General features: G+C 41.7%; 1 protein-coding gene across 1 annotated transcript in view; it reads right to left on the minus strand.

Annotated features, from left to right (window-relative positions):
• Positions 1-25,642, minus strand: part of FRMPD4 (FERM and PDZ domain containing 4) — a 206,425-nt gene that overhangs the window by 16,619 nt on the left and 164,164 nt on the right. The window contains exons 6-10 of the mRNA XM_068963327.1: positions 25,071-25,175; positions 22,053-22,160; positions 17,067-17,198; positions 11,715-11,834; positions 2,202-2,338 (exon numbers count right to left, since the gene is read on the minus strand). Coding sequence (XP_068819428.1) covers positions 2,202-2,338; positions 11,715-11,834; positions 17,067-17,198; positions 22,053-22,160; positions 25,071-25,175 — 602 coding nt within the window. The remainder of the gene's footprint in view (positions 1-2,201; positions 2,339-11,714; positions 11,835-17,066; positions 17,199-22,052; positions 22,161-25,070; positions 25,176-25,642) is intronic.

Raw genomic sequence — 25,642 nt, forward strand, 5'->3', positions numbered from 1 at the left:
ATCAATGGAAATTGAAGAGACACTTTATCCATCACACCTCTGAGTCTCTTAAAACTCATTGACATGTCTGAGTTTGTACTTCCAACAACTTTTCCCCATCCCTTTGTTTATTCTCATTGTCACCTCCCCCTGTCTGCCCACGGTCGTCTTTCTCTATTCCCTTAGAAGGATGAGTATACTTCCTTCATGGTCCCAAACCATTCTTTCCTCCCCATCTCCCTCACCAATGGTGATTTCTTTAGAAACACATAATCCTCTTTTCTCCCACCCAGATAATGTCTATCTAACTCCTTCCATCAATAGTTCTTGCTGAGGTGGGGAGCAGGTTTCTGGTATGGAGTCAGGGTAGGATTTAGGACCCTTAAGTGTGTTTGGTACTGAAAGGGAGATGTAACCATCTCTCATAGGTGTGGCTATACTAGGAAAAAACAAACAATGGGACTGGGTTAGTATATTCTTGCCAAGAATCTAGTTCTCCAACAATGACTAGAATCCTATCCTAAGACGGTTCCACGTTTTGAATTCTAGGAAATTTATCCTGATCGGTCATGTGCCCAACCAGTATCTTCTAAATTATATGAAGACTTTTGAGAAGGTTCTGGTTATTTCTCCTGCTCCAGATTCTCTCTAAAGAAGAGTAGGAAGTCAGCCTCCCTCCACTTGGCCATTCACATGCTTTTCCCTAGTTAAGATGGTGTTTTTCATGATCACCACTTGCTTCCTCCTCCTTCTCCTCAACTTGTACTTATTTTCGTCCATCATTTGGCACTTCTTATGGGCTACCTTGTAATTCTACTTATATCATTATTTTACATTCTATGTCTTGTCTTTATAATCAGATCACAAATTCTTCAAAGGTTAAGATAACAATTTATACTTATTACTATTTTCTTTTCTCCTAGTAGAAATATCATATAAAATACTCAGTGAACATTTGTTGTGTGAATGAATTAATTAATGAGAACATTAATTAATCATCACAGGCTCTGCAAGATTCTTAGGCAAGCTAGATATCTCTGGAAGTTTTTGACTGTACCATGTCCAACCTGGTAAAATATGGGTACAGAGAGTAGGAACAGAGATGCATTTTGGTTGTCTGAAAATCATCGCAAGTTGTGCAGGCCACATTTTCAAATGGGATCCAATTTCATCTGTCCCCAAAAACCTCAGAAAGGGGATTGAGTGAGGGCGTGAAGAGATCCACTTGGGTGTGAGACCTCTTTGTGAGCTGAATCTCTCTTGGCTTTCAGAGAAACTAAGAGAGAAAGAAACAAACCATCTGCAAAAAGAAGTGCACTGAGATTGGAAGGCCTGTGGTTCTCAAACTGCACACAAGGATCTGTCCCTAGGCAGTGACAGGACAACTGAGAATGGCAAGATGAGGGCATTGGGAGTCCACAAGCTGGAAGCTCTCATCTTCCCCCCAAAAGGCTCTCAAGCCTGCTGAGAAGAAGCCATTTTGCTGTGTGGGAGGGTCAACCTGCCACTGTGGAACCTGGGAAGGCTTGGCAGGCAGCTAGCCCATGGGAAACTTCTTTGGGATGGAGGGTTTCAATCAGCCATATGCCACTTGGAGGTGGAACAGACACTAAGGCTTTCAGCGTTACATGAAGATGAGGTGGATTATGACTCAAAAAATTGCTTTTTATATGGCCTTTTGATCAACTGAAGGTAATCTCTGGTTATGCACACCATTTTCTAAACACAGGTCTTCAAATGATCACACAAACAACAGTGCAATGCGGAGTCCCACCGCCTTGGTTCAAATCCTACCCTCCCTGGTTAATAGCCAGTGTGGTTTGGATAAATTACTTAACTATTCTCAGCTTGCTCATCTGTAAAATGGAGCGACAGTTCTACACTTTTCATAGGGAGGTTGCGGGAATCAAATAGCTTAATGTCTGAAAAGTGCTGAGACCAGACCTTGGCTTGGAGCCAAGTTCATTTGGGAATTTTAAAATGTATGCTTCATTTGCAATGTGACCTTCAATTTAACCATAATTCTCTGAAGGTGGATTACAAAAGAAATGGTCTCTTCCACTGAAAACGAACAGAACATTCATATATTTTGCCTCTGGTTAACAGATGCTCTGCCACAAACAAGATCAATTTTGGAAACGGACATACACATCAAAAATACCCTTGGGCATTAAGGAGACAGCATCTTTGTCTTCAAAATGGTTCGGAGAGTCAGCACTTACTCGATGTACTTGAGAGAGATTTTCTGCGTTTGCTTGGTGGTCACGGTTGCGATGTACATTTGCAGTGCTGCCAGCCTCAGGGCTATGTCATATTTCAGCTCCGGCCCAAACCTCTCCTGAACGACATCGTTACAACTCTGAAAAGACACCAGCAGAGGGCGCAGCTTGTCAAAGGATGCATCATGTCGCCTTAGAGTGACACGCGTTTCTTCTGTGTCCCACCTTCACTTCCACGTGAAAGTGAAGTGACTGTGTTAGTCACTCAGTTGTGCTCGACTCTTTGCGACCCCCACGGACTGTAGTCCACCAGGCTCCTCTGTCCATGGAATTCTCCAGGCAACAATACTGGAGTGGGTTGCCATTCCCTTCTCCAGGAGATCTTTCTGACCCAGGGATTGAACCTGGGTCTCCTGAATTGCAGGCAGATTCTTTACCATCTGAGCCACCAGAGAAGCTGCTTGGAACTGAGTCAGTATTTAAGTATACGCACACAGACCACACAAACATTGAACATTCATCACGAGCGAGCTGCTAATTAAATATTTAGCTTTTTGTAAAAATAACGAGGAATTTAGGAATGGAATTCCCAAACACAGGTGTCACGACTGAAAACGTGAAACCCTGGTAAGCATGATGCGGCTTGTGGAGCTAGACTATCGGGATTGGAATCCTGGGTTCCAATCCTCTTTCTCCATTTTCACCGTGTGACCTTGGGGAAGCCCCTTAATTGTTCTGTACCTCAGTTTCCTCTTCTGTGACTTGGGGATAATACTCCCCATTCACTGAGTTGTGATGAGGATTAAATGAGTTAACAGGGTAAAGCCCTTAGAACTCCATCTAATAAATCGGAAGCTCTCATACATGTTAAGAGCTGTCATCATCAACATCACCCTCTTCCTAGCATCCAGAGAGGCTTCAGGGAGGCAGAATTAGAAGGCGATGGAGAGCAGCAGCTCCGGACCTACACCTGCTTGGGAGTCCTGGCTTCACTATGGCTACTTCTGTGTATAACCTTCAAGCAGTTAACTTTGCTCTTGCAGCCTCAGTTTACTCATCTGTACAATGGGAATTCATACTAACAACGTGGCCGGAATAGGGAGGGGGGTGAGGATGTGAGATGCACGCTTTGTCACAGTGCCTTGGTGCATTCAGTGGGGGGTGGCTCTTGAAATTGCCAGTCCGTTCCAGTAGGGAGTACCCTCACTGTGACTTTGAGGGAATCTCTTGGCTTTACTTTGTTCACATGTAAAAGGGCAACACCTACCTCACAGGGTTTGGGGTGAGCATCAGATTGAAGAGGTGCTGAGAGGGTGCTGTAACATGCCAAGCCCTCCAGGACCTCACGGTTTGAGGGTGCCATTCTCACTTCCTCATGGATCAAACACTGAACCGAATGGTGATGAGAAACATCGTCCCGTATAAGCATATTATGCATATGTGTTTACTTATCTTTGTTATGGGAAACTAAACTCTTGGGCTAAAAAATACAGCCTCTTTCTCCCTTCTTTTATTCTTCGCCTTGCCTCCCAAAAGAATTCAAACAGAAAACTGTATCAGGACTTGCTTGGCTCCTTTCTGAGTAAGTACATTTATGACCACTTCATGCATTGATTTGACTGAACGGGAACATGTACTCTTGCAAAGGTCCATCTGGTCAAGGCTATGGTTTTTCCAGTGGTCATGTATGTATGTGAGAGTTGGACTATAAAGAAAGCTGAACGTCAAAGAATTGATGCTTTTGAACTGTGGTGTTGGATAAGACTCTTTAGAGTCCCTTGGACTGCAAGGAGATCCAACTTGTCATTCCTAAAGGAAATCAGTCCTGAATATTCATCAGAAGGACTGATGCTGAAGCTGAAACTTCAATACTTTGGCCACCTGATGTGAAGAACCGACTAGCTGGAAAAGACCCTGATGATGGGAAAGATTGAAGGCAGGAGGAGAAGGGGATGACAGAGGATGAGATGGTTGGATGGCATCACCCACTCAATGGACATGAGTCTGAGTAAACTCTGGGAGTTGGTGATGGACAGGGAGGCCTGGCGTGCTGCAGTCCATGGGGTTGCAAAGAGTCAGACACGACTGAAGGACTGAACTGAACTGATGGTTTCTGCCCTTCGAATACCTCCCCATGCCGCTCTGGCGCTATGGAGGTATGCCCTGCCCACCTGCTCTGGCTGTCTGCCTCTCAACCCACCCCTCACCCCCAAGAGTGAAGCCACATTCCCTCCCCTGCATTCTTCATATGCTTTTCCTTCTCCACTTCTCCTTAACAGTCTACGTCTGTCTGGACTGGACTGCACTCTGGTTGGAAATGGGTGTGATTAGAGGCAGGAGACAGGGTGGCTCTGAAGGAAGACAGCCTCTGGGAGCAATTCCAAGCTGCCATTTCGTTTTTGTGGCCTTAGATTTACCAGTTATTTCCAAGAGCTCAGGACTGTCCACAATGGGGCACCATGCATTTCAGGGTCCAGTTAGGGTCATTTTGAGGGATAGGGTGCCAGGCCATAAAAGGCATTCAAAGAACCAGTTTTTTTTTTTTTTTATAAATTACTTTATTTTAGGACTGCTAAAAGGACTTGCCCAACAGATGTGAAACAGGATTTTAGCATAGAATTTAGAGACACAAGGTCCAAGTGGGATCCTAGGCTCTGTCAACCACTAATCAAATGACTTTGGACCTGGCATTCCATCTCTCTTGAGTCTCAGTTTTCTTATCTGAAAAAACAATTAAGCTAACAACAGCTAACTCTCAAGGTTGCTAGTATACCTGTGAGGATGTTTCATGATGCGGACTGTGCTTTATAAAGGTGAGTCATCACTATCACTTCTCAGAATTGCAACCGAGGTTGTTGTTTCCCATTCCTGTATTTAACCAGACTTCTGGGTGAATTTTTTTGTCTAGGTGATTAGTCACTAATTACATTATATAATTAGTTCAGACTGATCCCAGAGAACTACTGTGACATATGACTTATACATATTTTTGGTACAAATTATGCATTTATTACTCTCAAGTGCATTATTTAAAATAGTTACGCATGCAAATGGCGGTCGCTGATTTGCTTAACAGAGATCTCAACAGACTCCACTTTAGACCTACAAAAATTCATTTATAATGAACATGTGAGATACTAAAAAAAAAAAATACTGCTAAAGTGTTTGAACACATTTTGTAGCCTGATTATCCTGTTTACCAATTGGTGTACCATCTTTTTAAAAACTAGATGGTGGACAGTAAAATGTCAGAAGAGCTTATTATAATTATGAATTAGAAGAGTCTGGATTATTAGGGCTTAGTGTTATTAGATATGCTAAAATCTGTAAAATACTTCATGGTCCATTAATGGTTAAGACATTTCTATATATTGTCACTACTGAAACCTCTGTGGTCATTGTCATGGCTCACCTCATCAATGGCCACTGCCCTCAGTAAGAGCTCACTAAGTTGAATTGATTTTTGGCTGTGTAATGTGATAGACACTGTTTCTACTTCCTCTTTTGTTCTCTAGGCTAATTTTATTGCATCCTTTTAGTACCTTCAAATCAACACTTGGGACATAGAACCATTTGCAGGTCCATGGACTCATGCTAGACACATACATAATTTTAGACAGACTGCATGTTGTATGATACAAGGCATTTTGAAACAGGGGTCTAAGTCCAAGAAATTTTCATTTCCTGTTCTCAGTGAAGGATAAATGAGATGATGATAGATTAATTTTGGTCTCTATCACCCACCATAACATGGTCCCCACCCCCGCCCCACCACCCATCACTGGCTACTCCTTGAAGGAATAGCTAATCCACCAGCCAAGCAACACACAAGGTAAGAAAGCAGATATATCTTCAGTCTTCAGCTAGTCCCAGGGCAAGAGTCCCAGCAGGTTTTCCTGTTCTCAGGACAGTTCCACAGGTATAAAGGACGTATTTTTAGAATAAGAAAGATCTCCATGAACTACATTAGATTTGAGTAAACAGACTTAAATAGAACCATGCTTAGCAGTACTCCCAGGGTACTTAAAAGGTCTCCCCTCCCCAAGACAAACACAACTGTGTTCTTTTAGAAATGCAATAAATTTGTGATGTTTAAAACAGAAGCCGAGTAAATGGTTTTAAAGCATTATCTTGTTAATGGGATGAGAATATAATTATAGAGAATGACAACTGAATGCATATCGCGTTCTAGAGCCATGCACTGATAGGCACCTGTAACTGTGTATTTGCAACTAATAAGCTTAAAACATAGTATATGTGATGTGAGTTGCAGTGGCAGAGCCCTGGGTCAGTTCTCAGTAGGAATATGGGGAAGATGCAGTAACAGGTCAGCTGAGAATCAGGCTGTCCCATGGACTCAGGTCTGGGTTACCTGGCCTTTGGGGAAGAGGGAATATTGTTGAGGGGTCCAGGGAACCAAAGTTTAACATTTAAGGAAGCCGAACTCATGGCAGTTCATTGATCTGGACAGAAAATGGAGTGAAGTGCACCGCACATCTATTTGGAGTAGGATTACCTTTTCCTGATGATTGCGGTTTATCTACATGAACAGTAAACATCCTCAGTTCAGTTCAGTTCAGTTCAGTCGCTCAGTCGCATCTGACTCTTTGCAACCCCATGAAATGCAGCACACCAGGCCTCCCTGTCCATCACCATCTCCCCGAGTTCACTCAGACTCACGTCCATTGAGTCAGTGATGCCATCCAGCCATCTCATCCTCTGTCATCCCCTTCTCCTCCTGCCCCCAATCCTTCCCAGCATCAGAGTCTTTTCCAATCAGTCAACTCTTCACATGAGGTGGCCAAAGTACTGCAGTTTCAGCTTTAGCATCATTCCTTCCAAAGAAATCCCAGGGCTAATCTCCTTCAGAATGGATTGGTTGGATCTCCTTGCAGTCCAAGGGACTCTCAAGAGTTTTCTCCAACACCGCAGTTCAAAAGCATCAATTCTTCGGTGCTCAGCCTTCTTCACAGTCTAACTCTCACATCCATACATGACCACTGGAAAAATCATAGCCTTGACTAGACGGACCTTCAGTTCAGTTCAGTTCAGTTCAGTCGCTCAGTCGTGTCCGACTCTTTGCGACCCCATGAATCGCAGCACACCAGGCCTCCCTGTCCATCACCATCTCCAGGAGTTCACCCAGACTCACGTCCATCGAGTCAGTGATGCCATCCAGCCATCTCATCCTCGGTCGTCCCCTTCTCCTCCTGCCCCCAATCCCTCCCAGCATCAAAGTCTTTTCCAATGAGTCAACCCTTCGCATGAGGTGGCCAAAGTACTGGAGCCTCAGCATCATTCCTTCCAAAGATATCCCAGGGCTGATCTCCTTCAGAATAGACTGGTTGGATCTCCTTGCAGTTCAAGGGACTCTCAAGAGTCTTCTCCAACACCACAGTTCAGAAGCATCAATTCTTCGGCGCTCAGCCTTCTTCACAGTCCAACTCTCACATGCATACATGACTACTGGAAAAACTATAGCCTTGACTAGATGGACCTTAGTTGGCAAAGTAATGTCTCTGCTTTTGAATATGCTATCTAGGTTGGTCATAACTTTTCTTCCAAGGAGTAAGTGTCTTTTAATTTCATGGCTGCAGTCACCATCTGCAGTGATCTTGGAGCCCCAAAAAATAAAGTCTGATACTGTTTCCACTGTTTCCCCATCTATTTCCCATGAAGTGATGGGACCGGATGCCATGATCTTCATTTTCTGAATGTCAAGCTTTAAGCCAACTTTTTCACTCTCCACTTTCACTTTCATCAAGAGGCTTTTTAGTTCCTCTTCACTTTCTGCCATAAGGGTGGTGTCATCTGCATATCTGAGGTTATTGATATTTCTCCTGGCAATCTTGATTCCAGCTTGTGTTTCTTCCAGTCCAGCGTTTCTCATGATGTACTCTGCATATAAGTTAAATAAGCAGGGTGACTATATACAGCCTTGACATACTCCTTTTCCTATTTGAAACCAGTCTGTTGTTCCATGTCCAGTTCTAACTGTTGCTTCCTGACCTGCATACAGATTTCTCAAGAGGCAGGTCAGGTGGTCTGGTATGCCCATCTCTTTCAGAATTTTCCACAGTTTATTGTGATCCACACAGTTAAAGGCTTTGGCATAGTCAATAAAGCAGAAATAGATGTTTTTCTGGAACTCTCTTACTTTTTCAATGGTCCAGCGGATGTTGGCAATTTGATCTCTGGTTCCTCTGCCTTTTCTAAAACCAGCTTGAACAACAGGAATTTCATGGTTCACGTATTGCTGAAGCCTGGCTTGGAGAACTTTGAGCATTACTTTACTAGCATGTGAGATGAGTGCAATTGTGTGGTAGTTTGAGCATTGTTTGGCATTGCCTTTCTTTGGGATTGGAATGAAAACTGACCTTTTCCAGTCCTGTGGCCACTGCTGAGTTTTCCAAATTTGCTGGCATATTGAGTGCAGCACTTTCACAGCATCATCTTTCAGCATTTGAAATAGCTCAACTGGAATGCCATCACCTCCACTAGCTTCATTCATAGTGATGCTTTCTAAGGCCCACTTGACTTCACATACCAGGATGTCTGGCTCTAGATGAGTGATCACACCATCGTGATTATCTGGGTTGTGAAGATCTTTTTCGTACAGTTCTTCTGTGTATTCTTGCCACCTCTTCTTAATATCTTCTGCTTCTGTTAGGTCCATACCATTTCCATCCTTTATCAAGCCCATCTTTGCATGAAATGTTCCCTTGGTATCTCTAATTTTCTTGAAGAGATCTCTAGTCTTTCCCATTCTGTTCTTTTCCTCTATTTCTTTGCATTGATCGCTGAGGAAGGCTTTCTTATGTCTTCTTGCTATTCTTTGGAACTCTGCATTCAGATGCTTATACCTTTCCTTTTCTCCTTTGCTTTTCGCCTCTCTTCTTTTCACAGCTATTTGTAAGGCCTCCCCAGACAGCCATTTTGCTTTTTTGCATTTCTTTTCCATGGGGATGGTCTTGATCCCTGTCTCCTGTACAATGTCACGAACCTCATTCCATAGTCCATCAGGCACTCTATCTATCAGATCTAGGCCCTTAAATCTATTTCTCACTTCCACTGTATAATCATAAGGGATTTGATTTAGGTCATACCTGAATGGTCTAGAGGTTTTCCCTACTTTCTTCAATTTAAGTCTGAATTTGGTAATAAGGAGTTCATGGTATGAGCCACAGTCAGCTCCTGGTCTTGTCTTTGTTGACTGCATAGAGCTTCTCCATCTTTGGCTGCAAAGAATATAATCAATCTGATTTTGGTGTTGACCATTTGGTGATGTCCATGTGTAGAGTCTTCTCTTGCATTGTTGGAAGAGGGTGTTTGCTATGACCAATGCATTTCCTTGGCAAAACTCTGTTAGTCTTTGCCCTGCTTCATTCCACATTCAGCTCTAAATACCATAGTCTCCTCCAAAGAGGTGGGACACATTTAACAGTGTGAGTGCCCTCGTTGGTTGAAATATTCCAGTATGTTCTGGTTTTCTTCTCCCACTTAATTTCTGCTCTCCAGGGCTTATTGCTACTTAATTTGTCACTATTCCTAACCTCTGACATTTATCTTTTCTACATCTCTCTGCCAACTTCTATTTTCTTTTCACACCCAACTTTTTAAAGATCACAAAAGCTTTGCAGTGTACAAGTAAATACTAGGGATAGTAAAAAAAAAATACCAGTTTATCAACTACCCAGAGTAAAGGAATATTTCTTTTCTTTTTCCTACATTCTTTGCTTTGTATTTCTTACTTAGGGCTCCAACAACCTTTGACTTAACAGATATCCCTTAGTCAAAGAGAGCAGCATTTTTTTTTACCTCCTTTTACTGTTGGGGGAAGGTTACATTAAGGTTTACAACCTCTTTGAGTAATTCTAATGTATATGCTTAAGTATTAGGTAAGTGGGTTCTTACTGTTTAATGTGATTATATTGGTAATTTAAGAGTAATGGGAAGCAGTTATAGAGAAATATAGGAATATTGCCTAAATATCAAGTGGATCAATTCCCTTTGGGACAAACTAGCAAAGATTCTCATTTCTGGAAGCCTTATTTTTTAGAAAATTATATCCCAGAATCAGACAGAGACTGCAAAACATACTATCTTCTTAAAGTTTTACTGCCTTGAAATTAGTAATTCTCCTACAATGAATATCATGATGTTTTAGAACAATCTAAGCATCAAATAAATGAATGAACAAAATACATAAATAAAAGAGAAGGGAATTCTTACAGGAGAATGCCAATGAATAACTGAAGAAGAAATAATGGAATTAGGCAAATCATTTTCAACCATTACAATAATAATATTATGATGATTTGGGCAAGCATCATCAATGAGTACTAAAATGAACAGGTGAAATGATAAAAAGGGAGTTGCAAAGTGACTTTCTGCAAAGTACTTATTAACTAGAAAAGGGAAAGTAGTAATTTCTGGAAAAGATCACTTAATGCTTATGTTGACAAGAGTCAATGTGTAAAACTTCCTAGAAAAAAAAAGAGGCAGTGTGAACCTTACCACAAAGGGGACAGAATGATACCATGTGCTTCCTGATACAATGCACTACAGAGGGCGTGGAGTCACTTGTGTTGCTTTTCTGCCCCCAGTGCAGAGCTGCATCTAATTACGAGAAAACATCAGAGAAACCCAAATTGAGGGATTTCTACAAAATAACTGATCAGCATTCTGCAAAACTGTCAAGGTTGTGAAAATTAAAGAAAGGCTGAGGTGAGGCATGCTCCAGATTGAAGGAGACTAAAGTGACATGCCAACTAAATACAAAATGAGATCCTGGAGTGGATTCTATCCTAGAAAAAAATTGATATAGAGGACAGTTTTAGGACAATGGGCAAACTTTGGATATAAAACTGTAGATCACATAATGGAAATGTATCAGTGTCACATTTGCTTATTTGGTTAATTGTGTAATGATTATATTGGAAAATGTCCTTGTTACTACAAAATACACTGACATATTTTGGGGTAAATGAGTATGGTTTTAGTAACTGACATTCATATGGTTTAGAAAAAATATTGTGTGTGGTGGGGGCCGAGGAGAATGTGTGCACACACTGAAGATAAGAATAATGTGGTATAATGGGAATAACTGGTGAATCTAGGTGACGGATATGAAAGAGTTCATCTACTACTCTTGCCATTTTTTCACAAGGATGAAATCAAAATCAAGTGAAAATTTTAAAAGCACTATGGAACTTTACTCAATATTTTATAATAACCTATAAGGCAAGAGATCTGAAAAAGTGTATATATATACTTTATATAAAAATATATATATAACCGAATCGCTGTGCTGTACACCTGAAACATGATATTGTGAATCGACTATACTTCAATTTAAAATAAAAGCACCATGGAATCCTTTTATAATACATTAAGCTTGTGGGGGGTGAGGGATGAAGAGAAAGAAGATCCCAAATGAAAGAATTCAGGGAGGAAAACCCCACAGTCTGTTCATCCCACAATGTTAGTATGAAACATGCCCCAGTTATCACGTACCTGAACGTACAGATACTCAAAAGCAACTGGATCTCGCCTTAAAAGGTCAATTGGATCCTTTGGGACAAAGCTGATTCGGAAAAGACATCTCATCTTATGGGAGCTGGGCCTCTGGGTCACCTAGAAGAACAGACCAATGACAAGACTCCTTCAGTGCTGGCAGAAAGGTCTGTGGGCCAGAAGCAAAGGCAGCTTTCTCTGGACACTGAAGAAGGAAGTGGTTGAGGTTATTTTAGTATCTATCATCCGTATTCATTCCCTGAAAACTGCACACACCTATGACTTAGGTCATGTTCCCCCACAGCAGTCCCTGAAATGAGGGACTTCAAAAAGGAACTGTTCCCAGTAGAGGCCAGTGAGGGAGCTGAGGAAGGACACCAGACAGCAGAGGAACCAGCTCAGGTCAGCTCAGCAGAGGTGGCTGTGGGGTGTCCCAGGGGGGATTCTAGTGGGAAGCTTACCCCATGGATCCCCTGGGTGCACAGATAAGTCACTGGTTTTGGCCTCTCCCGGGGGGATGTGAATTTCCAGGTATGGACAGGATGGGTGCTAGCTGTCTGAGGGCAGTCCTCTGAAGATGCTGGCTGTTGTAAGTGACAGTCACACACTCAAGGGAGGCTGGGGGCAGGGCGCAAAAGGAGCCCCAGGGGAAAAGCGCAGAGACTGTCCACTACTGTTTATCACTGCATACCACTGTCATGGGTTTCTCCCTTAGACTCTAGGATGACGGTAGCAGTGAAAACGTGACAGTGACAACCTGCACGATATCCAACTGAAAGGCTGGGGGACAATTGTTCTGGCCTAGTCACTAAATCTGGAGTCCACAAGTTTCCAAAACTACCCCAATTTCTACTCTCATGAATTTTCAGATTGTTCAAAGGGGCTGAGAATATAATATAGGTCCTTCATGGTCAAGGACCGTGGATCCTTTTGAGTTGCTTTCCTTTCCCCCAGCACAGTGTGTGACACCTGCTAGGTCTTAGTTTCTTAATTCTTTCTGTAACAAAAGGGAATCAGTCAATGGACAGTAGGTGGTTCACATACAGCTGAATGAATGAAAGACACTGGACTTCAAGAAAAAAGGTAAAAAATAAAATAAAAACAAAAAATATTTTTAAAAAGAAGGTATATTTAACTTCCCTTAAAGAGGAGGTCAGTGCAATGAAATTAAAAGCGTGCAGCATGAACCCACACAGTTGTTTGACTTGTAGCTTTGTGCATCTGGGTGTACGTTCTGATGCACTTGCATGCAGTTTCATGCACTTGTAACTACTATTCTGAAGCAGAAAAATCTGGCAAAAAAAAAAAATGTTTGTGAACTGTTATTTAAAAGTTCAAAATATGATGGGGATTTCCTTGATGGTCCAGTGGTTACTACTCTGTGCTTCCACTACAGGGCGGCACGGGTTCAACTCCTTAGAGGAAATAAGGTTGGACATGCTGTAGCAGACAAAAAGTAAATAAATAAATAAAAGTTCAAAATAGAGAGTTTCCTGGATTTCACTGCTGTTGGGTGAGTTCAATCCCTGGCAGGGAATTGAGATCCTGCAAGCCGTGCAGTGAAGCCAAAAAAAGAAAAGAAAAAGAAAAACATGTTCAAAAGAAAAATAGTATTAATAACAGCTTCATTGAGTCCCTGGTTTCCATGCGCACACACTCATACACACACACACACACACACACACACACACACACACACATTCTGAGAATTTACATCGCTGACTCTGCTATACAGAAGAATTTCAAAGGAAAAACACATCCCATATGTAAAGGGACACTGGGCATCCTGAGAACCAGCTTTCCAGCTGTGGGCAGGATTGCAAAACTGAGTGAACTCAGGAGCCCATAAGCTCTAGGCTGGTCATCACTGGCTGATCATAAAGCAAACCAGGAAGGAGGATATGTGGGACCCTAAGAGAACTGGGTGCTGGCACGGCTGCTGTTGCATGTAACAGTGACGTCACAGGGTGTTTTGCCAGAAGATCTGCTCTGATGGTAGAAAGTCAGGGGTCATCGTATCTCTGGCTCCTTTAATTAGTGGTAGAGACTGGGGTTCGATCCCTGGCTCGGGAAGATCCTCTGGAGAAGGAAATGGCAACCCACTCCAGTATTCTTGCCTGGAGCATCCCTTGGACAGAAGAGCCTGCGAACTACTGTCCATGGGGTCGCAAAGAGTCGGACACGACTTAGTGACTAACAGTCTCACTTTTCACAATCTGTCCTGAATTTTCCATAAACCACCTTGAGTCTATTTTTATCAGTAGTAGGTTACACTAGTTTTGGGAAATAAATGAATGGAATGCAAAAGCATGCTTTCAGTTCAGTTCTGTTCAGTCAGTCGTGTCCGACTCTTTGCGACCCCATGAATCACAGCACACCAGGCCTCCCTGTCCATCACCAACTCCCCGAGTTCACTCAGACTCATGTCCATCGAGTCAGTGATGCCATCCAGCCATCTCATCCTCGGTCGTCCCCTTCTCCTCCTGCCCCCAATCCCTCCCAGCATCAGAGTCTTTTCCAATGAGTCAACTCTTCCCATGAGGTGGCCAAAGTACTGGAGCCTTAGCCTCAGCATCATTCCTTCCAAAGATATCCCAGGGCTGATCTCCTTCAGAATGGACTGGTTGGATCTCCTTGCAGTCCAAGGGACTCTCAAGAGTCTTCTCCAACACCACAGTTCAAAAGCATCAGTTCTTCGGCACTCAGCCTTCTTCACAGTCCAACTCTCATATCCATATATGACTACTGGAAAACCATAGCCTTGACTAGACGGACCTTAGTCAGCAAAGTAATATCTCTGCTTTTGAATATGCTATCTAGGTTGGTCATAACTTTTCTTCCAAGGAGTAAGCATCTTTTAATTTCATGGCTGCAGTCACCATCTGCAATTAGACTCATTAAAAATGGCAGTCCATAATAGTTACAGTCTCTAAAACAAGCAAAAAACCCAAATTCTTGGAAATTTTAGGTAGTATGTAAATAACAATATTATTTTCTAGATAGAAGTTTAGTGTCAAACTGCTAAAAATTCAGGTAGAGTTGCTTAGCAGTTCCTTGGGGGTTTTCATCACAGGTAAATGTTTTAAAACAATTTTTTGTTATTGGACATATTTCTTATACTTACTCCTCCTTTCTATCATGCCTATAAATATTTTATGGGTCAAGTTTTCAAATGTATTGAATTCAAAGGCATATAGCCAATTTGTTTCAGGATATTTATACTGTCAATTTTCTGTCTAGAGAGAATATTCAAGTTTCAGCACTTTGTTATTAGTTCTGATGAAAGACAAAACAAAGCGTCTTTTAGAAAGATAAGGGAAGAATCATCGTTAGAGGGTTTTTGTTTCCTTCTAATGTTTTAAGAGGAATTTAAAAATTGGAAATCAACCTAGAATGAGAAGTTATGATTACCTAGCATCAGAAAAGATTTTTGAAAGAATCTCTAGGTGGTAGATGGAAGTTCTGGGGGAAGGCAGAAATAGAAATATCAAAAAGTTGTGGGAGGTTTCCATTAGACTCATAGTAACTGGCTGTCCACCCACATCCCCTTGGCATTTACTGCTCCAAGGTGAAGGCTGGTACTGCAAACACCTGTGACCATCTGCCAGTCCAGGGCAAACCAGCACAGCCAGGGAGTAGCTGTCCTTGGGAGAAGCCCGCCCCCAATTATGGACAGGATGTTAGCAGACAAAACCCCAGTCCCCTTTCCCATTGAGGGGGAACCTCTGAGGCGTGCTCTCTTCTGGTTCCCAGTGTCCCCAGTGGGACTGAGCTCCAGCTGTCCACAATGGAAACTGGCTTGAAAACATTCTTTAGTGGCACCCCCTTATCCCATTTCCCCTCCTATTCCTCTCCCAGTATTTCCCAGTGTCACCTCCCAAATAAACCACTGGAGTCCAAATCCTTGTCTAAAGATTGGCTTATGGGGGAACTCAACAAAACACTGGCCTTTCACATGTGGGACTCTGTATATCAGGGGTCATTCCCCTATACGGTAAATATATCAAGGGTCATTACCCAATAACGACGACTATATCAGGGACCATTCCCCTATAATGATGAATATATCAGGAGTCGTTCCCCTATAATGACAAATGTCATTCCCGTACAACGAATAAAAAAGTCATCTGGTTCCAAGTGTGTTTTGGTATAATAACAAACAATAATAAACAATTAGATGAGATTTAAAATATCAACAGGTAGATAAAAATAAAAGGTCAAGTTTAGAGAGAGGAATATAAATGAACACAAATACTGACTTTGTAAGAAAGTCATCACATTAAGTTTTATTGAATCGAGAGAGTTGAGGATACCTCCAGGTCCCGATGTATGGCTTTTAATTGTGTGACAACCAAAAAGCAACTAAGCATGATGACACTTTTTGCTACTCCATCCATGTGGGGGTGGCTTGACTGCCTGCCTCTCCTGGTGTCTGCTCACACCCCTGTGCAAAAAGTCCCCTCTTCGTTGAACTCTCCTACATAAGAGAAATTTGGTGAAATCCCTTGTACATACAACAAAGACCATGCCTGTGTGGAATCACAGGGAAAGTCACGGTGCTGTGCTGAGTTCAGCAGCCAAGCAGCCTGCCTGGCTCCCCAGCTAACAGATGGGGGTGGCACCTTGGTGACCAGGAGCTGGGACACATTGAAAAGTGAAGTTGCTCAGTTGTGTCCAACTCTTTGTGACTCCATGGACTGTAGCCCACCAGGCTCCTCCATCCATGGGATTTTCCAGGCAAGAGTACTGGAGTGGGGTGCCATTGCCTTCTCCAGGGGATCTTCCTGATCCAGGGATCGAAGCTGGGTCTCCTGCATTGCAGGCAGACGCTTTACCATCTGAGCCACCAGGAAGCCCCCTGAGCCACCAGGGACACATTGGTGGGTTACATATTTATAGTGGGCAGGACTGGGTCAAGGATTTCAGGCTTCCAAAAAAAAAACTCCAAGGTAGGCACTCGGAACTTAAAAGAACGAAATACCATTTGGGCTTCATTTAAATCATCTCAGAAAACATTTCTTTTTAATAGTTTCTAGAGATCAATTATTGGAACAGGTGAATAAGTCATTACCATCACATAACATATAATTCTGCAGAGCCACCGCCCCCAGTGAGTCACTGCTGAGCCTTTGACAATTCTGCTTGTGAGAGCAACTGACAGTCTATGAAAAATTGACGAAAAGGGAAACATCACCTTGAGGTGTAAAATCCATTATGAATGCCAGCACTTCCTTTAGTGGGGCTGCCCAGGGCTGTGGGGAAGGTGCTGAAACGATTCAAGGACAAGGGAGCTCGGGGCTGGGTGGCCTCTGCTTGGCCAGGCAGCGTGGACCACGGGCAGCATTCACGCACCTGAGTTAGGGTCTCCTGTTCATGAAGCAAAAGCAGCTTTGTTCCAGCCCCTTCCGTCCTCTGCTCCAGCATGAGGGAGAAATGTTCGATGCCTTTGATGGAGAGCTTCTCTTGAAGGGTTAAGATGACATCCTTACAGAGGAAACATTGAAGATATGTGATCAAAATCAAGGTAGCCTTTTTAGATTCCACATATAAATGACCTTATATGCAAAATAGAAGCAGACCCGCAGACATAGAAAACAAACTTGTGGTGATCAAAGGGGAGAGGGGGGAGGGATAAATTAAGAGATTACAATTAACCTATGCACCCTACTATATATAAAATAGATAACCAACAAGGACCTAGTGTGTAGCACAGGGAACTCTGTTCAATATTTTGTACTTATCTCTAAGGGAAAAGAATCTGAAAAACAATATACATAGATATATACATATCTATATCTCTCTATATAAGTGAATCACAGTACTGTACTCCTGAAACTAACATAAGATTGTACATCAATTCTACTTCAATTAAAACCAATCCAGGTACCCTCTGGAGTTAGTAGTCAAGACAGCCAAGGAGTTTACCATGACTGAAAAGTGTACAAATAGGCTGATTTTTCTGTTTTGTACCTTTGATTGATTCTTAAGCTTGATGCTCCAAAGACCCCCCGAAAGATACAGATATGGGGCCTTCTTTCTCTGTTTGCCCTTTTCCTGGCCAACCCCCCACCCCAATTCTTTATGGACTTCAGACACGGAGAAGCAGTCTGGTACACGGCTAGAAGAGGATCTTACCTATAACCTAAGGTCTTAGAGAGCCTGGCCACAGATCGTGCAGTGGAGTTGGCTCAGACACCCTCATTCTAAATGGGGAGGCAACTGAACCATCCCTGAAAGTGGTCTACCCCAGGGCTTGGCCTGCAGGCCAAATCCAGCTGGAAGCCAGTCTCATTCATCTCTTTATATATGGGCTACTTTTGTGCTCTGCCTGGGCAGACCTGAAACTGGTGGCAATGGAGACTGTGTGGCCTGGGAAGCCCCAAATATCTGCTATCTATCTGACTCTTTGCAGAAAAAAGAAAAAGCTTGCCAACCCCTCTGTAAGCGTACATGGTGGTAGTAAGGAAATGGGTTCTGCAAACAGTCGGGTTTCTGTTTCCGCTGGCAGCTTAGGGCCAGTTACTTCACTTTGAGGTACCTTAGTGTCCTTGTCTGTCAACCAGGGATCATAAAGATATCTGCCACAGAACAGATACCAGGACTACACGAATTCATAGACAGCACAGATTACAGCACTGCTTGGCACAGTTAGGGTATCAAGTTGATAAAAGAAATTTTCACATAATGAGGTCTTGGGAAGTCATTCCAGCTTATGCATGAGTTAACCTGAATTTTGCTAACTCGAACAGTCTGTCTGTGGCCTAGCAAACATTGTGCACCTGCTTTAATTATTAAAGTAAAGGGCCCATTGACCAGAAGTCATGAATGCCTAGGTTAAAAATAAAGATGAAATGTATCCTTTCCTGGGATGCCAAAGCTGGTCTTTCTCTGATGATAGGACTCCCTACCTGGGTGGCAAGGCCAGATTGATTCGTTGTGTACATGCTGGTCTGGGTTTGTTTTGAAATTCTGAAGCAATGTATTGCTGACCTGTTTAATGTTCTTTTTTTCTGACAAGATATAAAACTGTGCTGAAAACCATGCTTTTCCTAAAGCATTCTGGGAAGCTGGCTTCAGGTCTATAGTCCTCAGTTTGGCTCAAATAAAAATGTTTTCTACTCTGATTTTTGATTGTTTATTGATTATTTTCATTGATGTAACAATATACATATATCAGCTTCTATTTTTTTATTTTTATTTTATTTTTTATTTTTTTATTCTTACATGTGTTCCCAAGCATGATCAGCTTCTATTTTAAATCTTTGAGGAGGGTAGAATGAACAAGCTGTGTCAGTAATCCTTTATACAATTAAACACTTATGATCAGAAAGGTGTTCTATACACAAACACAAGTGTACTGCAATGCAAACAAATGTCGTCAACCATTACTTTTTCATGTACTTGAAAACAAGTAAATGATCTCTCTTCAAAGATAATTAATACTCAGATGCTGAAAATCTCATAGAGCAGTGGTGTTCCACCCAGAGAAATTTTGCCCCACAGCAACATTTGGCAATTTCTGGAGATACTTTTGGTTGTCACACTGGGGTTGGGGATGCTATTAGCATGAAAGGAATTATCTGGTCCAAAGTATCGCCAATGTCAAGAGAGAGAAACCCCTGCCATAGAGAAAAAAAAATTTTTTTTAAACTGATCTTTCTTGAGGTTTTGATTTTTCTCTGTGGATCGTTTTAAATTTATTCAGGCCCCTTTAAAACAAAGATCCCCATAACTACTCACCAGGAAAAAAAAATCATTCAACAGAAATTCCATGACTATTATGGATTTCATAAAGGGATTCTCTTTCAGAATTTTTGCTCAAGTCTCAGAAAAAAAACAAAACCAGCCTCTGTGTGGCAATACATTCTTTATAAAACATTTTTCTGAATCACCGGGAAGGACATGTGATAGCAATAACATTACCCTATTGTGAATCTGTAAGCAAAAATTTTGGCAATTTTTCTTAAACAGTGTCATATCCCTTTCACACCTATACTATTTCCATTTTATGCCTACCAGGCTGCATCTATTGTGATAATAAGGCTATCAGGCATAAGCTACGATAACTTTAATTTGGTGTGAATTCTTCACATTGCTCCCCATCTTCTCACTCTCATCTGCCATTCTCAGGGAAATCAAACTTCATCTGGGGTGGGTTCCTACAATAAAGAGGCCAGAAGGAATTAACAACAGGGCTCTCTCTCTTTTTTTAGGGCTCTCTTTTAAATTTAAATTTATTTCAGTTAAGACATGCATTCAAATCTTCACCCATATCTTCAGATGGGTAAGGGGTCCAATGGCAAGGAGCTTTTCTGACCAGTTGGTGTCATAGAACAAGACACAATATCAGAGGGAGTATCTCTTTGGAGTTAGGTCAGGGGTCTTCAAACTAGAGCCTGGCCCTTTCATTTCAAATCTGGCCATGGCCATTTATTTATATATTTTTATCTGTGTAGTAAAGGATTAGTCTGGCCTAAAGAAAGGTTTGCTTCTTTGCCCCTGGCTCTTGGGAGGTAACCTTTAAGCTCTTGGCAGGTCCTGCTTGATAGGGGTGTTTTTGTTCATTGGGGAGTCTTGGGCTATAATGGAGAGTCTATGGGATTTATGATGGGGATTTATGGGTATGGGATTTATAAATGGGATTTATGGTGGGGGCCTTGAGTCATGTGCTATCAGCATATCTCTAGAGGGTCAGGGTACTAAGGTCAGCCACACAGGTGGGCAGCTGTGTTTAAGTGGCCAATCCCCAATAAAATTTCAGACCATCAAGGCTTGGGCAAGCTTCTCCGGTTGGCAGAACTCTGTGCGTTTTGTTATAGGTCAGTGCCAGGAGAAATAAACATTGCTGGCACAACTTCATTGGGGGAATATGGCTGCGAGCTCTCTGCCTGCTCTCTGCTGCCCTGGGCATCTTCTCCCCTTGTTGATTCTTATGTGTAGGCTTCCGTTGTAATAAACTGTAACTGTGAGTATACCAATTAGCTGCGTTCTGTAAGTCCTTTGAGTGACCTTCTGAACCTACCTGTCTCTGGCTGCTTTCATGGTACAACAACTGAGTCAAGTAGTTGCAGCAGAGAACAGCTGGCCCACAAAGCTTAAAATATTCACTCTGCGGTCCTTTCCAGGAAAAGTTTGCTGACCTCTAAGTTACTTGATCAATAATTGGAGTCATATCTCCCCATAAATTGATTTTGAGTAGGAAAAAAAGGAAAAGGACTTTTTCAGTCATCACCACTTAAAATTAGCAGTCTTATACAAAGGAAGTTAATATTTCATCTGCAATGACTTAAAGGTGATTTAAATGCTCCATCATCAATCTAATATTGTCTGCTCTATTACCTGCTAAATCACTACCTATTTAAAGCAATTCAGAACAAGCTGCTTGTGGTAGCATAGCAATAAGAACGCACGGCAAGTTGGCCTTGGCAGAAATGACTCCACTCATAAGGTCTATGCTGATTAATTTAAAAAAATAATGAGAATTAGAGGCTGACTATTGATAGACATTTTTAATACAAAATGTATATTCTCTTGATACTTTATGATACAGCTCATCACTAGGTATCTTTTATTTTTACCTCAATAAAATCTTTTTTATTGTGTCATTTGAAGAAAGCCTAATTTAGGCTGATGGAACATTAGGGAGGAATCAATTTCTGAACACTCTTTTGCCCAATAAAATAGTGAATATGCACTTTTTTCCCCCAGGAAGGAAACATGGGGGAAAAGAATCCATACGCTTTGTAATAATCCCCATTAGGGAGAACTCACCTGTGGTTCTGAAATAAGAGGATTGCTCTGTGACTCCTCTTTTCACCCCTGCCCTAAAAGCAGGACTCACTTCTGCCTTTTTATGTATCATTTCCATGAAATTGGTTACAGCAATTCAAAGTAAATGTTATCTTTACATTATTCTATCCCTTATTTTTGCTGGACACTAAAGTAGAAGGCATTTAATTAACAGCTAACATCTTAATCTTCTCTGTGGCTGACATGGCTGAGAAATCATGCTGGCTTTGGGCAGGGTGCCAAGGCTTCTTGGTGACAGTCACACTATTTTAATTAATTTTCAATTGCATTAAAATGACTAGTCCTAGTATTTCATGACTGATAGCATATTATATTGGTTTGCAACACAGAGCAGAATCTTCTTCATTTAAATTTTTTGTTTGGGTCTGTATTTAAGTATTCACACACTACTGTATTTGGAAACAACCAAAACAATCTCAGATATAAACAGATAATTCTAAATGAAGCTATACCCACACAAAACTCACAGTGGGACTTTCATGTGATACCTGGTAGTCTCCAGGTACAGAGTTCAGTGGGTCCTCTTACCTTTATGGAGGTGCTGGAGTCAAAGCGAAATGATTTGGTTTGCCCATTTTCCAGATAGACTTTCAGGACATTTGGCATAAAAAGAAGTGAATTATCCTTAACAGTTTCCTATTTAACAAGCAAACAAACAAAAAAGAGTCACACATCAGTCGAATTAGGATTCTGCCCCTTGTAGAAGCAGCAATTTATTGTAATCACAACATACAAAAAAAATCAAACTTTCTAAGGCCAACCAAACTATCCCTCTGGTGATATCTGAATTCAGTTGTTTATAGCAAAATTCTTCTCCTCTAGCTACAGATAACTCAGTTGATTCAACTGAAAGACCTTTTCCTATCAGAAGATCAATCAGATGAGGCTTTATTTTAAATTAATTTAAATCAAGGCCTCCCACTGGAAAGCACAATAACAGAAATAATTCCTTTGTAATTAAAGCACAATGTTTGGGACCACAAGGCCAGATTTTAGCAGTGCAACATGTCTTGAGCAGAATCAGGACCAGAAATGATGATGTTTCACGTGATGCCTGTTGGCAGGAGTCATGATGGCAAATCATAAACATTAATAAGCTTCGAGTTTAAAGTAACTTTGCAAAATGATTTTTAAGCCACTTAAACATGTTCCTTGGACTTCCCTGGTGGGTCAGCTGCTAAAGAATCTGCCTGCAATGCTGGAGACCTGGGTTTGATTCCCTGGGCAGGGAAGATCCCCTGGAGAAGGGAAAGGCTACCCACTCTAGTATTCTGGCCTGGAGAATACCATGAACTGTATAGTCCATGGGGTCACAAAAAGTCAGACATGAATGAGTGGCATGTTCCTTAAACTCCAAGGGATATATGAGTTAAGGGAATGCATGTAAGAATTAAAGATTTTAAAATTAAAAAAAATAAAAAATTAAAATTAAAAAAAAAATGTAACAAACAGATAACTTAAAAATAAGTCAAAAGAGATACTTGAAACACAACCAAAAGTAAATAAAAGAAATGTGTTTCTTTGAATTCTCTTTAACTGGAAGTAGGGAGGGATGAAATGGGGAATAAGAAGCCAATGTGGGTGAGTTCCACAAACATGTGGTTGGTCAAGAAGTCTTAGGAATGGAGGGAAAGCCAGCAATCATGAAAGCATAAGTCCCTTGTGTTGCAGATGAGGAAATGGAGACCAGATGGCCACAGATTTGCTAATGTCCATCAGTTGGTCCATGAGAATTCAGTTTCCAGGTATGCCTGAAAAAGGCTTTGGCCTTTCACTTCCTGTTTCTTTCTCTGACTCCCCTCTCCTCCTCTCTACTCCTGTGGGTTTCACACATGACTTTCCTGCTGCCTTATTCATTGAGTGAGTGAGGCTCCATGTCTAAAAGGAAGGCCACACAATGACTCAGAAGAGCAAGAGGAGACTGGAAAGGAAGCCAGTCACAAGGCTGAGCAGCAGACAAGAGACTGAATGTCCCTGCCATGTTCAAGCCTGTGGTTAGCCCATGGCGGATGAAGGAGATGATCGACCCCCAGAGCTGTCCTATATCCTACGTCCAAGCAGAACAGATGCAGGGCAGCAAGTTTTGGCAAGAAGACACTTGCCAAAGGATCTGAAGGCTTGTATCTTCAAATTCACATCCAGGACCACCCTCAGGGAAGAGTCTGTGGCCCATAGCAAGTATATCATGGATGCCATTTTATCCCTGTAAGTTTACTCAAACAACAATACCTCAACACCAAAAGCTGGCACTTCAAAGGTCCAAAAAATATGAGTGCCCTGGAGGGTAGCTTTCTAAAAACTAAAAACACTAGGCTCGGGAGAGGGAGAGGGTGGGATGATTTGGGAGAACGGCATTGAAACACGTATACTATCATGTAAGAATTGAATCGCCAGTCTATGTCCGATGCAGGATACAGCATGCTTGGGGCTGGTACATGGTGATGACCCAGAGAGATGTTATGGGGAGGGAGGTGGGAGGGGGGTTCATGTTTGGGAACGCATGTACACCTGTGGTGGATTCAAGTCAATGTATGGCAAAACCAATACAGTAAGTATTGTAAAGTAAAATAAAGTAAAAAAAAAAATTAAAAAAAAAAAAAACACTGGGCTCTATTTTTGGGGAGAAAACTGAAAATAAGCATGCCATCGATAGTTGCATTATTCATTTTGAAGATCAATTATGTGCCTGAGTAGCCATGATTCCTATCAAGACTTATTGATGGAGGTTTGAGCAGTATTTCCTCAGTCCTGGTTGAATACAGGAGACTTTTCCATCATTTTAGCTTCTTTCCATTTTGATTATTTGAAAGAATAGAGACATTTTATTTTGGATAAAAAAAACTTAGAGGAAACCCTTCTCACAATATAGAAAGGGCTGTCACATGGAAGAATGCTTAGTTGGCAGAATGGGGAGAAGTACGTGAAAGTTTCAAAGGGGCATAGTCTATTCAACAGGAGGCGAGGTCAGAGATCTCAAATCAAATGAATTCCTTTGCAAAGTAGTGAGGTCCCTAAGCCTAGAAACATTGAAGGAAATAATGGACTACTATGTATTCTGGGTTTGGTTAAGAATCCACCTTACACAATTAAAAAAATAAAAGGAATCCGCCTTGCAACACAGGAGACACCGGTTCAATCCTTGGTTCAGGAAGATTCTGCATGCTGAGGAACAATTAAGCCAGGGGGCCACAACTACTGAACCCATGGTCTACGACTCCTGAAGCCCTCTGGCCTACAGCTCATGCTCCCCAGCTAAAGAAGCCACCACAATGAGAAGCCATCTCACCTCAACTAGAGAGAGCCCATGTGCTGCAACGAAGACCCAGCACAGCCAAAACACAAAATAAAGAATAAAATAAAATAAATCGATCTTTTAAAAAAACGAAGAAGGAAGAGGAACACAGCAGGCACAACCTGGTGATCTCTCAATCCCTTCACAATCTTGAGATTCGATACCCTGTGAAAGCAAACAACCCATTTTGAACTGATCATTCCAGTGGGGCAATTGGCTCTCTGTGAGTCACCAGTAGGTGACTGTCAACTCACCGACACTTGGCCATTGATGATGACCTCCTCGGAGAACCGTACTTTGACTGGATTGGACTTTAATCTTGCCTTTTTTGCAGCGCTAATAAATGCTGATTTGGGAGACTAGAAAAAAGAAAGAAAATATTTGATCTGATTATTGGTAACATAAGGTCAACCTGATAAAAGCTGTTTTTTATCTTTATCTTCCTAGCTATTTAACATTTTTGCTCAAAAGGGTTTGGTACATGCCCAATTCAAAGACTAAGTATGAATGATGGATGCAATCAAAACCCTGTCATGCTCATCAAGTAGTAAGTTTGATTTAGCCACCAGACCAGAACTATAAACAGCATGTTCCATGTTCTTCCAGAGCACATTTCCAAGGATCTTTTAAAATGACAGTCGTGGAAGTATGTAAATCCTGCCTTCAGTACAGAGCTTTGAGGGCAATGTATCAATAGAAGGTGAGGGGGTGGCCAAATCTCATGTTCAGTTTATAACAAGTTGATCATTAGTAATCTATTTTAACACGGTGGAGAAGAGCCACTGACAGTTCTAAAATAACTGATAATCTCATTGTTATTTATATT

This window comes from Capricornis sumatraensis, chromosome X, assembly GCF_032405125.1.
Source record: "Capricornis sumatraensis isolate serow.1 chromosome X, serow.2, whole genome shotgun sequence".
NCBI classification, from domain to species: Eukaryota; Metazoa; Chordata; class Mammalia; order Artiodactyla; family Bovidae; genus Capricornis; species Capricornis sumatraensis.